This window comes from Acartia tonsa, chromosome 6 (assembly GCF_053477335.1).
Source record: "Acartia tonsa isolate MP-2025a chromosome 6, ASM5347733v1, whole genome shotgun sequence".
NCBI classification, from domain to species: Eukaryota; Metazoa; Arthropoda; class Copepoda; order Calanoida; family Acartiidae; genus Acartia; species Acartia tonsa.
In genome coordinates, this window is record NC_137265.1 from 28,574,497 (window position 1) to 28,588,874 (window position 14,378).

General features: G+C 34.4%; 2 protein-coding genes across 2 annotated transcripts; both read left to right on the top strand.

The window, feature by feature from the left end:
- The first annotated feature begins 272 nt into the window (after positions 1 to 272).
- On the top strand, positions 273 to 3,134 carry RpL26 (ribosomal protein L26). Its single transcript, XM_080164261.1, has 4 exons — positions 273 to 1,067; positions 1,504 to 1,574; positions 2,203 to 2,287; positions 2,855 to 3,134. Exons 1-4 carry the CDS (start codon positions 876 to 878, stop codon positions 3,002 to 3,004), a joined length of 498 nt encoding a protein of 165 aa, XP_080020387.1. The 5' UTR covers positions 273 to 875; the 3' UTR covers positions 3,005 to 3,134.
- On the top strand, positions 3,062 to 9,888 carry RpL13 (ribosomal protein L13). The gene is made up of 6 exons (XM_080164258.1): positions 3,062 to 3,192; positions 4,357 to 4,423; positions 6,750 to 6,814; positions 8,786 to 8,899; positions 9,161 to 9,339; positions 9,654 to 9,888. The coding sequence occupies exons 1-6, from the start codon at positions 3,134 to 3,136 to the stop codon at positions 9,809 to 9,811; spliced, it is 642 nt and encodes a 213-aa protein (XP_080020384.1). The 5' UTR covers positions 3,062 to 3,133; the 3' UTR covers positions 9,812 to 9,888.
- The last annotated feature ends 4,490 nt before the right edge of the window (positions 9,889 to 14,378 follow it).

Below are 14,378 nucleotides of genomic sequence, written 5' to 3' on the forward strand. Positions count from 1 at the left end.
AAAATGTCGTCATTTTTATATTTTTTAAATAATTTTTACTTTTGTCATAATTTATAGTAATACCTTATTAATTTTTTAAGCAATTAAAAAAGATAAATAACAAATTGTGTCAAATAAATTTGTATTATCACAAAAAAGGCCTTTTTATAATTTTATAGTAAATCTATTTCCGGTTTTAACTTCGTTAAAGTCGTCTTTGATAGTGAAATATTACGCGGCATTGCTGCGCTTCCATGAGTTCTATTTCCGGTTTATTCAATTCGCCAAGTGCTGTCCATGCCTTGTTATTGAACGATATAAACCAAATTTTTATGCCTGAAATGTAGTTAAATTAAGATGCATGTATTAAACAAGTGGTGAAAATGTGTTGAACATACTCTAGTTTATTTGTTTATGCAGTTATTTTGCCTTAAATATCTATAACGGAGCGAATTTTTTATCGATTTTCGTTTACATGCATTTTATAACAAAATCATAGTTTGCCATTATATAGCGATATAGGTATCTATTTATATTTATTCTGGGTGTGACTTGTGTACGAAGTGCAATTTCTACATAGATATGTGGTACGCTCCAAAGATTACTTTAAATTCGGTCGGGCCCATTCACGACATTGTTAATATTTCATTATGTGATAATGAACGTTTAATTCGTGCCGAGGGTATGTTGACTTGTTCAGAATAAAATCTGGAATCATTTAATTACACATTTTGGATTTATTGGAATTCACTACATATAAAAGTTAATCTACTTCGTTGTTATGTTGTTTTATTTTGTGAATGAACTTGTGTGTGAATCGAGACTTATTTGGTTAAACGGTTTGATAAATATTCCCCATCCTGTTCTTTATGTTTAAAGATTAAATTTTAAATTTAATGTCTTGCATCAATTTTTCAGTGAAAATGGTGTACAAGTCAAAGGTGAACAGACCCATCTCGCTGAAGGCAAGAAAGCGCAGGAAGCGTCACTTCCAGGCTCCCTCTCACATTAGAAGGAAGATCATGTCCTCTCCCCTCAGCAAGGAGCTCAAGGCAAAGTACGGTATCAAGTCCATCCCCATCCGCAAGGTAAAAGTATATTTCACATCAAAGTAACAGGATGTATAAGTGTTCTGAATTACGTAATCTGCTACCCTCAATACAGCTTCTACCAACAACGAAATTAATTCGGAAATAAATCACGAAACCTATACGTGTTTATCAGCTGTAGTTGGGGAACAACAAATTGTAAAATTGAAGACCTCTCCATTTGCCCCCCAAACATTATTTTATATTTATTTCGCTTGTTGGTTATACCTTATTCCTGGCCTCGATATGACTTTTTCAGAGAATTAGATTTCAAGGGGTAAATATTCTTAAAATTCAAACTTGTTAAATTGGGGTGGGGGGTGTTATAACGAGCCCTGAAAATATTGCAGATATAAAATGAATTTTGTGAACAAAATACTCTCCAGATTTTTTCCAACCCAGAAATGCTTTTGCTCGATACAGCTTTTTTATTCAGGACGATGAGGTTCAGGTTACCCGTGGTCACTTCAAGGGACAACAGGTTGGCAAGGTCCTCCAGTGCTACAGGTAAAATTAGTAACACAATGCATTTGAATTAGTGAGCTCATGGTTTTTATTTAAAAATACAAATTCCAATCTAAAACTGAAAGGCTTGTAAAATTTTTACTAATTTTCAGAGTTATGAAATTTGTTAAGTGTCCATCTTTTTTTTACCTAAAATAATACAGATTATATATGTATTATATAGGGGTGCCTAAGTTATTTTTGCTATTTGGTGGTCAAGATTGGTTTTAGTAATAACCCTATTTCTCAAAAGTAAAAGGATATTTTCTATAAGTAGTTTTAAAATTATTTTCAAATGAAATGTATTATCAGAAATATGCATTTTTTGCCAATGTTTAAGAAAATAAAAGCCGTTTCTAATAGTGATTAAATTCTCAATATTTAATACTCTTTTGCATGCGGGTATATTAATACTTTCATATCCTACATTATTCTATTCTACCATGGAATAATAGTTTGGAAACGTCAGTTACACTTCACTTAAACCTATTTTGCATCTTAAATAGAAAAGCTTACTTATTATGAAATTATTATATTGTTATTTAACTGTCTAGTAAACCTTAATTTCGCGATTGTGCTCAATTTATTTATACTACCTGGAATATTTTCTAATTAAAAATTATCTTTACAGAGCCAAGTTCCGTATTTACATTGAGCGCATCCAGAGAGAAAAGGCCAACGGCGCCACCGTTAACGTTGGTATTCACCCCAGCAAGGTAAGCATTTTAATATTTTGATTTTTCTATTCCTTCTAGACAGTGTTTCGGAGCCGTTTGATTTTGGTGCGGCTCCGGATACGGCTCCGCGGAGCCGTATCTGGAAATACGGCTCGGGCTCCAACCTAAAATCAAGAAACTCTACATATATTTTTCCCCATAAAAATAAAATATTTTTTATATTTTACTTTTGAATGTTTTAAAAGTTCAATTTTTGATAAAATTGGACTTTAATTTGCACATGACAACAGAGTTACCAAATTATAATTTATAAAAAAAATCTTTATTTATCTAGTCCGGAGCCTTTTTCAACGATAATTACGGCCCCGGCTCCTGCAAAATATGGAGGCTCCGAAACACTGCTTCTAGATGAAAAAACTTTAGTTTATATTCCAGCATTTTGAAAAGAAAAAAAATTTTGTTCAAACCTCTTAAGAGTGTTAAAGGATGTCCTTTTATATCCATAATATTTGACTTGTTGTATTAGTTTAAGCACTATATTAGGGTGAGTCTGTTCGTACGCCCTTCTGTAACTTATATCTCAGATTCTGATTGTGTTATATTTAGGTCGTGATCGTCAAGTTGAAGATGGACAAGGACCGCAAGGCCATTATTGACAGGAAGGCTGAGGGTAGAGCCAAGGCCCTGGAGAAGATGGGCAGAGGCAAGGGAAAATACACAGAGGAGACTGCTGGAACCGCCATGGAGACTGCTTAAACAGTTGTCTTCTTACTTTTCAACTGTTGTTTCCTTATTGAAAGACCTGTTCAAACTATTTTTCTCTTGTGTGTTGGCTAATTGCCAAAAATAAAATAAAAATGAAATAATACAATAATTTCAGATAAAATGCCGGCTAAAGGCAATCAGGTGATACCAAACACCCATTTCCACAAGGATTGGCAGAAGTAAGTATTTATTCATATAGAAATGTGCATTATCCAAAGCAATAAGTGGTGGGGGGGGGGGGGGTTGACACATTTGCGTAAACCTGGTACCTAGGCTTTATTTTGGACTGAGGATAGGTTATTAAAGGTAAAATCATTCTTATATGATGAATATCACGAAGTTTTAAGATTTTTTGGATAGACCTCCAGGTTCTGGAGCTGCAGGCCTCCAGGTGATCTCTGGAAAGGTGAAAATAAAAAAAAATTAAAGTTACAAATAAACTTATAAAACAAAATTTGCATCTTTTTTTCTTCAAATATGTCGATAATTTTAAAAAAGATGCATATTTTGTTTTATAAGTTGACCTGTAACTTTTAAAAAAAATTCTTCACTTTAACCTGTAGAGACGACCTGGAGGTCGATCCAAAAAATCTTAACTTCGTGAAATTCATCATATAAGAATGAAGCCTTGGTACCAGGTTTACGTAAATGTGTCAAAACTCCCACCCCCTTAAAAATAATAAACAATAAGTCATACTAATGATATAACGCGAGAAAAAAATGAATGTTTAGTTTTAAGAATATGGTTATCCATTTAAAAACTTTCAAGGATTTTTTTTTAAATATTGGGTACAGAGATGGGTTTTAAAATCTGTTTTTTTTATAAGTCTGTTCAAGTTTATGATGAGAAATGCCTTGACAATAAACAATTTCACGGCATTTTCGCATTCGAAATTGCAAACTGAGAATAATAAATACATTTTTTTTAAATATGTACTTTCATTATTTTTTATTTTCAGTTGGCAACTTAAATGCTGTGAAATTGTCGCGGCACTTCCATCTTAAAACATTAACAATTAAAAAAGTTATTTTAATACCCACTTAAGTCCAAAATTTTCTCCACAATTCGTGGTATTGCGTGGCACAGTGGGAAGTGTATTTTCACAGTGTAATAATGTGAATCTGAAATATGTAAATAAAGTTTTAGTAAACCATCATGGTTTTAAAGCAGAATTATTTCAGCTGGTTGAAAGCTAGTTGTGAACTGAACTGATAAATCATGAGTACTCAAATAACTTTTCATGGAGATATAATTTAGGATAAATTAATTTTCATAAGCCAACCAAACTGAAAATTCATCCTGTAATTTATAAAACCGAGATAAAAGTGTAATTTTTTACTAGGCGTGTGAAGGTATGGTTCGCGAGACCAATGAAGGCCCAGAAGAGGAGGAGAACTAGGCTGTTGAAGGTATGACTATTCCAGTACGATTTCAATCCGGAGTAAAACCGGTTTTGAGCCGCCCTGAATAACCTTCGGTGGGTTCTAGAGTCGGAACTGTGATCACAGTTCTATCACATTGCTGTTCTATCACGGTATCTCACATTGCGGTACCTAGGGCGGCCATTTTTGTGTGTCTGTGCGTTTTACAAACATTACTGTTATAGATAATACAGTAACATGGTACCGTGATAGAACTGCAGTTCTGCAGCTGTCAACAACCGCAAATCAACAAGAACTCATAAAAATGGAATATTAACCAAATGTCATATTCATATTAGGTCATTTTAGCTTATTTTTTTGTAAGTACATAAAATGAAAAGGGAGAGGGGGAAAGGAAAGCCACCCTAAAATCACCCCTTAAAAAAATATTTATTTTTATTCATATTAATTATTAAATTATTTTCAAATTAAAATTTTTTATCCCCTGCATAGTAAAAATGCCACGTTTTTTTACACAATGAATCGTGCTTTCAATGCATTATTTTTGTTTTGTTTCAGGGGTGTATATTCTGCACAAGATTTATTTATTTTCCCCTGCTACAAATTTTCCAAGAAGGGGGGAAAATGGAAAAATATTTAAAGAACTCAATATTTTATTTATTTTATCCCTCCTATCACACATTTTTGGGGTTTTTTTTACAAAGGAGGGGGGGGGAAATGGAAAAAATGTTTTCAGTTTTCTTAATTATTTTCCCTCCAACCACTTATTTTTTAATTTCCCCCCCCCCCCCCCCCCCCCTGAGCAGGGGATCCCATGTAGAATATACACCCCTGTTTTGTTTACAATATTTTAAGTCTGCAAAAGGAGGAATTTTGACAGCTTTTGATAGCTTATACTGTGAGATGCTACTCTTATCACAGTTCCTTCTGTGAAATATACAGCAATGTGAAATGACGTCATAACGGCGATATGTTACAGCGTTTGCGTATACAGTGAGATGACTTCTGAACGTCTAGCGTATTTGCAGCTGTTGATACCGTAACAGTTTTGTTTATAGAACCTACCTCTTGTATTAGATTTTTCTACGGATAATATTAAATTAATACATGGGTGTATATTCTGCACAAGATTTATTTTTTTCCATGCTACAAAATTTCCCCCTCCCCCTAGTTTTTTCTCATCAAGTAGTGGGGGGGTGGATGGAATAGTTATTTCTCGTATTGTATTTTAAACTGCTTTCCGCGGATATAGAATGTACAATTATGAGATTAAAACTAGTTTTTTAGCCCCGAGGTGCCAGAGGCACAGGCTAAAAAAACTGGTTTTAAACTTATGATTGTACATTTCTATATTCGTAGAAAACTGGATATAATACGATGCTAGACATAGTTTTTTCGTATGGATGAGAACCGGTTCCTATCCACCGGATTCGAATGAATACGAGAAAAATATTTAAATATCTCTGCATTTTATTTATTTTATCCCTCATACCACACATTTTTTATTTTTTTTCACCAAGGAAGGGGGGGGGGCGTTTGGAAAAAAAATGTTGTCAGTTTTCTTAATTTTTACATTTTTTCCCCCTCCAACCACTTATTTTTTATTCTCTCCCCCCCCCCCCCCCCCTGAGTAGGGGATCCCATTTAGAACATACACCCCTGAATTAATATAATAAATTTTTTTCCTGTTTTGAATAAAAGTGGTCGCAATCTTTTATTTATTATCTGCGGGAAAGCTTGCCTGGTTCAGATTACTTCATGTTTATTTGAGACTTGAGAGAGACGAATTGACGCTGACTGTTAATCTTGGAAAGGGGGGGGGGGTCATTTGAGGTATTTTGTTTTGTAACTAGGTATGAGTAATTCTTTCCCTAAATTATCAAAAAGTTGGAACAGATTTGGCAGGCTGGTCAGCCGTTTAGCAGTTTTCGGCTATTTACAGGGCAAATTAGTCACAAGCCCTATCTACACATCATGATCATACTCTTGGCGTTTTCAACCGGTTTTAGTCGGTATCCGCGGGTACTAAAAATCGAAAATAAAGTGTTTTGAAAAGTTTATTCCTACGTAATTAATGATAGATTTACCCGAAATATTGCCCAAAAACGACTAAGCCGTTAGCTGTTACTTTTCCACCTAAGGATTACTTATGCCAAGTTTCATAGCGAAATTCGGACTCTAAGTTCCATTTGCGCATTGATTATGAGATAGTTGTCCCTCCCCCCTCCACACACACCCCTCCCTTTTACTGAATCTATATGGATAGAGAATTTAAACATAAAAAATTACTTCGCCAATTAAATGTCAATATATTTGAAAATTGAAATAGGTTACTGAATATTATTTTGTTTAGGCTGCCGCTATTGCTCCTCGTCCTCTGAAGAAGCTGAAGCCCATTGTCCGTTGTCCTGGATACAGGTAATTGTCCACCAGGGAGGAAGAGGACATTGTATGGGATATTTTGATGGTACACATATATATATATAAACGCTTAATTACATTCATTATCTGTGCGTACTAATCTTAAAAACCTTGATTGGTCTAAACTGTCGTCGTTATTCAGCATTAGGTTTTGTTGATCAAGGGGGGGGGGCAGTTTTGACACATTTGCGTAAACCTGGAGTATAGGCTTTATCTTTGGACTGAGAGGATAGGTTATTAAAGATAAAATCATTCTTATGTGATGAAATACCCGCAACTAAGTTTTTTTGGATAAGGTTTTTGAGCTCCAGGCCTCCAGGTGGTCTCTGTACAGGTAAAAATGAAAGAAAATTCTTATGAGTTAGACGTCAGCTTATGAAACAAAATATGCATGCTTTTTCATCAAATATGTGAATAAAACTCAAAAAGATACCTATTTTGTTTTATAAGTTGACCTCTAACTCTTTCCAAAAAAAAATTATTTTTATCTGTACAGAGACCACCTGGAGGCCTGGAGCCCCGGACCTTGAGGTCTATCAAAAAAATCTTATAGTTGCGGGTATTTTATCATATAAGAATGATGTTATCTTTAATAACTTATCTTCTCAGTCCAAAGATAAAGCCTATTATTTCACCCAAAAAAATCAGTCATTTCTGCATGGAAGGCGCGTTTATCAAAAATCAACTAATTTTTAAAAATTTAACTACAGAGATGGGTTTTTAATAAATGCCGCGTTTAGACATTGATTGATTGAACGATGACGATGGGACTCCAACACAGAGTATACAACAAAGAATTCAAAATTTTAAAATTATTATTTTAGCCATTTGTATAATGTCTAATGCAACTTAAATCCATTTTCGCTGCATATTTATTAATGCATCTTTTTAGATCTGTATTAGACATTATACAAATGGCTAAAATAATAATTTTAAAATTTTGAATTCTAAAGTTGTATACTCTGTTAAAAACAATATTTCATCTTGAAGATCAATGCACCGTACGATTTTAACAGAGTATACAACTTGAGAATTCAAAATTTAAATTATTATTTTAGCCATTTGTATAATGTTTAACACAGCTCTAAAAAGATAAAAATTAAGAAAACTGAACATTTTTTCCATTTCCCCCCTCCTTGGTAAAAAAAAATAAAAGAATGTGTTGTAGGAGGGTTAAAATAAATAAAATATAGTTCTTTAAGTATTTTTCCATTTCCCCCCCTACTTGGTGAGAAAAAAACTAGGGGGGGGGGGGGAATAAAGAAATTTGTAGCCGGGGAAAAATAAATATTGTGCAGAATACACACCCCTGATATTTTCAGAACTCTTTATTTTTTCATATTACTCTCCTGCTAATTATTTTATTTTTTTCACTAAGGAGGGGAGAAAAAGGGGGGAAAATTAGATCATTTCTCCTTATTTATACATGTTTTTTCCCCCAACCACATAAGGGGGTGTATTGTATATTATGCACAAGATTCAATTTTTTTCCCTGCTTCAAACTATTTTTGTTTCCCTCCTACTTTGTTCTAGCCAGGTAGGGGAAATATTAGGGTTGGTAATCCGTATCCGGAATCCGCCTAATTTTTGGGCCAATTTTGGAATCCGGAATCCGTTTTTTAATAGCGGGTTCCGGATTCTTAATTGGTAGGCTAAAATTATCGTCTTGAGTTTTTTCTTTTTAGCCTACCAATCAAGAATCCGGATTCCAAAATTAGCCCAAAAATTGGGCGGATTCCGAATCCGGATTGTCTTAATTTCCAGTACTTTTTTATTCATTTTTTTCACCTGCATTTTTTTACCTCCAACCAAATATTTATTCCCCCACCCCCTTCAGCTGGGTCAAATTTGCAGAATATACACTCCTGAAATTTTATAAACAAAACTATTGCATTCTCGTCACAAATATGGTTTTAAGAACTTATAAAAGGTAATCTCTTTAAAACTAACATGTTAAAATTTGTTTAGGCACAACATTAGACAGAGGTTGGGTAAAGGCTTCACTTTCTTGGAGTGCAAGGAAGCTGGTCTCAACTATAGGTATGCCAGGACCATTGGTATCTATGTGGACAAAAAACGCAAGTAAGTTTTTTTTACTATCTGCGGAAAGTTATTTAGAATACGATATAATAAATTTACTTTCTTCACTTTTGTAGCTTAGAAAATTTAAGGTCTGTACGTACTAATATTATCGTAAGTAAGCTAGGAATGCCTCGTCTTTATTAAACTTTTATCGGAGTTTAGCAGTTCGGAACGATTTAGAAGGCTTAGCAATTATAATTTGTTTCCCATCTAGAGTTCTAAATCTATTGCACGCTGCGTTCTTAATAAACAAAATTCTAGGAATAAGTCCGTGGAGGGTTTGCAGTTGAACGTCCAGAGGTTGAAGGAGTACATGAGCAAGCTGGTTGTCTTCCCCAAGAATGGCAAGATGAAGAACACCAAGGAACAGAACGCCGAACTCAAGAAAGAGAAGGCCAATGCTGTTCAACTCAGGGGCGAGATCATGCCCATCCCCAAGGGTAGGTTTATTTTCAGTTCTTTCACTTTCATACTTAATATACATAAAGTGGTGTGTACAGAAATCTGCTGTTGAACCTCGCCACCACTTCCGAATACTAGAAATTATAAAATGATTCCTAAACATCATATCCAGTTTGTTTTCATAATCGATCGATATCCGCAGTGTTTATACATGTTTTTTTTTGCGCAGTTTTAGATTAAGATTAATCTATTAAATTGAAAAGATTTTAGTTTTAAACGGTTTCTTTGTTTTGCCTAGTAATTTTGTCTTATTTTTATTGCACTGCAACATTTTTAATTTATTTCGTTTCAGTTGACAAGAATGAGGTGGAGGTTATGGAAATTACTGATGACATGAAGAACTACCAGGCCTACCACGCACTTAGACAGGCTCGTGCCAAGAAGCGCTGGCACGGAAAGCGCCTCAAGAAGATCGCTGATGCCGCAGCCAACGACCTCGCTAAGAAGTAAACAATCATGTCGATTTAACATAAATTGTGTGTTGTTTAAGATCACCTGTCTCTTGAAAATAAATCTTTAAACTTCTAGTATTTAGATTTATTGTTTTGATTGTCTTGTTGTAGTGGAATTATTCTTTAATTTGGTTTGGTTACGGATGTTTGTCGTAGCATGGAAATTGAGTTATTTGGGTATATTTTCTTAAAGTAAAAGTTTTACACATTAATAATAAATAAAAACATTATATTCATTAAAATTATCAGATTTTTCTGGCTTTGGAAAACTGATTCCCGGTACAAAGCGAAGCTTCTCTATATTTAAGTCCTACAAATGTATATTGTCCATCAAGGAAGCCGTAGGAAAGAAAATGCTTTATATCAAAATGATGTTATATTTACAATAAAAATTTTAAAAGATTTCAAGGGGGGGGGGAAGTTCCGACACATTTGCGTAAACAGTGAGTATAGGCTTTATCTTTGGACTGAGAGGATAGGTTATTAGGGAAAAAATCATTCTTATATGATGAATTTTCCCCAGATTTAAGATTTTTTGGATAGGCCTCCAGGTTTTGGAGCTCCAGGCCTCCAGGTGGTCTCTGTACAGGTAAAAATGAAAAGGTAAGATGTTAGCTTATGAGACAAAATATGTATGTTTTTTCTTCAAATATGTGAATAACAATCAAAAAGAAGCATATTTTGTTTTATAAGTTAATCTCTAACTCTTCAAAAAAAAAAAATCTTATTTTTAAATTTTACCTGTACAGAGACCACCTGGAGGCCTATCCAAAAAATCTTAAATCAGGGGGAAATTCATCATATAAGAATGATTTTATCCCTAATAACCTAATTTCTCAGTCCAAAGATAAAGCCTATACTCACTGTTTACGCAAATGTGTCAGAACTTCCCCCCCCCCCCCTTGCTCCTAATAGAAATTATAATCCTGAATAACGTTGCCGAGACGTCAAAAACAAATTAGGTTTTCTGTAACTAATAACATTTTACAAATAGAAACACCAAATTTCTTAGTCAAAATCTCTGAAAAAAAATTAATGTTTGATTTCAGTTAGTAAGCGTAAAATCATAAAAGTAATAAAAGATCAGCTGTTTTTGGTTGTTAAGCTGATTCAGCATTCTGATTGGCTGAAAATACTACAGTACTCTCGGTACGACGCAAGTTAAACATAATTTTTATATGATTTTGACTAAAAATTAACAATTTTTACTATCGTCAATAGCTTTTTAAAGAAAGGGAACTGGGCAGACTGAAATGAAAATTTATTTGACTCTAGGAGTAAGCGACGGGACGAGCTGTGAATCGAACAAGTCCTCAAAGTTGTTTTTATCGTTGTCTTGTCTTGACAATTTTTGGGACTTTTAATTGCATTTTGATCATTTGGTTCATGAAGTTGACCGTCCAAACGTTTCAAGCACTGATTGTAATCTAAAGAAGGGGTGATCTTCATTGGGGATGTACGTACATGAATATAACGGCCACTGTGTTATCCCAGAAGATCCCTGTAATTAATTTCTTATGTATTTCTGTGCTTTAGAGAAAATGTTAATCACATTTTTGGGCAGAAACTGGTTTTATCAATTCCACATATTCTCATAAAGAAAAGTTCGTATAGCAATCACAGCATTAAAGACTTCTATAATTAGGGTTGCAATCATAGACGTCCAAAGGGGGGAGTAAAGGGGTTATTACCCCCCCTCAAATGAATTTGGGGTGCACCCCCAAAATTTTAGATTTTCAATTTTTACCCCCCCCCCCCCCCCCCACAAAAAAAATAAAAAAGCTTGGACGCCCCTGGTTGCAATTTCACAGGTATTGTTATAATGTATAACCAACAAGCCGAAATAAATCTAAAAAGATATTTGTGGGGCAAATGGAGAGGTCGTCAATTCTACGATGTGTTGCCCCCCGACGACAGCTGAAAAACACGTATAGGTTTCGTCATTTTCTTCCGAATTAATTTCGTTATTGTTATGAGCTGACTAATTGTAATCTAAAGAAGAGATTGTTCATTGGGGATGTACGTACATGAATATAACGGCCACTGTGTTATCCCAGAAGATCCCTGTAATTAATTTCTTATGTATTTCTGTGCTTTAGAGAAAATGTTAATCACATTTTTGGGCAGAAACTGGTTTTATCAATTCCACATATTCTCATAAAGTTCGTATAGAAATCACAGCATCAAAGATTTCTATAATTAGGGTTGCAGCAATTTCACAGGTATGGGTATAATGTGTAACCAACAAGCGAAATAAATCTAAAATGATATTTGTGGGGCAAATGGAGAGGTCGTCATTTCTACGATGTGTTGCCCTCCAACGACAGCTGAAAAACACGTATAGGTTTCGTGTTATTTTTCTAAATTAATTTTATTGTTGATATAAGCTGGCAATTTAGGCATGTTGAATTTTTTCCTATCGATTTCAAACTTTTAGCATGATGATTCCTGCAACAGTTAGGTACAATTTAGTAAGTATATCAACTCTTTAATTGTTACCAGTGTTAGTACGTCCATTAAAACATGCTATTTTTTTTATCTTTTTGACAACGATTTATATCCTATTAATCAGATTTTTTTTGTAACAATAATTTCTATGACAACTAGGTACAATATCTTAAGCAATACATCTCTATAATTTAGTTCTTAAAGTGTAATTATGTTCTTAATTTAGGCAATTTTGCAACAATTTGTTTACCTATACATTTAAGTTGATATTCTGTTTTTCAGTTTAATATCTATGCAATGTACATGTTCGTTTGTTCTACCATTTGAATTCCCTTTAATAGATGTTGTCAAAAGTGGCTCAGAAATTTTGGTTGTGATTTGTAAGCGAAAATGATTGCACACCGTTTTAACAGGATCTATTTGAGTAGTAAGTAAGAAATAGAAGGGGAAAGGGTGCTCCTCTAAAGGCACGTAAAAAACCCAAATGTAAAATCAATGCATTAAAATGTTTCAAAAATAGTTGGTCTCAAATATTATCACATTAAAGTAAATTTTTCTCCTGCCTGAAGCTATTTTGAAAATAGATTTATTAACCTAGATGGTCGACAAGACACAATAATCCGTCTAAAATAAATAAAATAATGCCTAGCAGACGAGAGATCGTCAATTTTACGATGTGTTGCCAAACAAAGACAGGTGAAAAAATGTATAGGTTTCGTGATTTAAAAAAAATTGTTGTTGATATAAGCTGGATTGGTGATCTAGGCTTTCTATATTTATTATATGGGCTTTTATTTACTTTAAAATATAGCCAAGCAACAATATTAATTTTCTATAGCAAGATCTTTTAGTGCACACTAACGGACATCGTGCCTCTTGTATAAGGCGTCGCCTCGAGAGTGGTGTGGAATGGATGATATCCCCATTATTTTGTGTGGGGGGGAGATGAATTTACACTTCGGGAAGGGGGGGGGGGGTGATGTACTTTCTCGCAAAACATTCTAAAGCCCAACCTGGAACAATATAAAAGTTCCCTGAAAATAGTTGACCATCAATCCATCCTTTCCTTCAACCAAAGAGGCCTGGCAGCTGATCCCCATGTTTTTTACTGAAAGTTTTTTTTGAAGTTTATACGTACATCTTCTACAAGTATCTTAAAACTTGCCCTAGAAAGAAAACTTAACTGAATTGTAAATGTTCAATTACTGGTTCAGCTGGTTACGAGATCTTCTAGTACATACATACACACACAACTTACTGCTTGCTACTTCTGATTGTACAGTAAATTGTTCAGTTCAGTTCAGTCGCGTCTCTCTTTTGGACTGTGGAGTCCAGAGAATACGGCCACCCTGCTCCTCCATGAATTCCTTTTTGTGGCAAGTGCTTCAGCTTCTCCCCATGTTAATTTCAAATTAAAGAGGTCCTTTTCAGTGCTCCGCCTCCAGGTCATTTTTGGTTGTCCCCGTTTACGTTTACCAGTGGTGGGGTTCCATTTTAAGCACTTTTTTGGAAACCTATTTTGTTCCATTCTGAGCACATGTCCTAGCCATCTTAGTCTTTTAAATTTCACTTCTGCTTCAATACTATTGCACTTGGTCTTAGCATACAGCTCAATGTTTGATATTTTGTTTGGCCAGAATATTTTGCAAATTCTTCTTAGGCAGCTATTGTGAAATGCATTAAGTTGATTTGTTTCAGTTTTCACAGTTCTCCAGCATTCAGCTCCATAAAGAAGAACTGATTTTACATTACTGTTGTAAAGTCTGATTTTTGTTTTCAGAGCAAGTTTCTTTGAATTCCAAACGTTGTGTAGACTGTTGAAAGCAACCCTAGCCTTATCAATCCTGGTTTTAATATCAGCTTTTGAGCCATTTTCACTGCTGATAACACTCCCCAAATAGGTGAATTTGTTGCTTTGTTTCAATTGTTCACCATTTATTGTTATAGTTTGATCAGGGTTTGTAGGTATATTCATAATTTCAGTCTTCTTGACATTAACAAAGAGCCCGACTTGTCCTGCGTATTTGACTAGTCTATCTGTCTTAGCTTGTAGATGTTTAATTGTTTCTGAAATCAGTGCCAGATCATCAGCAAAGTCCAGATCTTCTAGGTGTCCT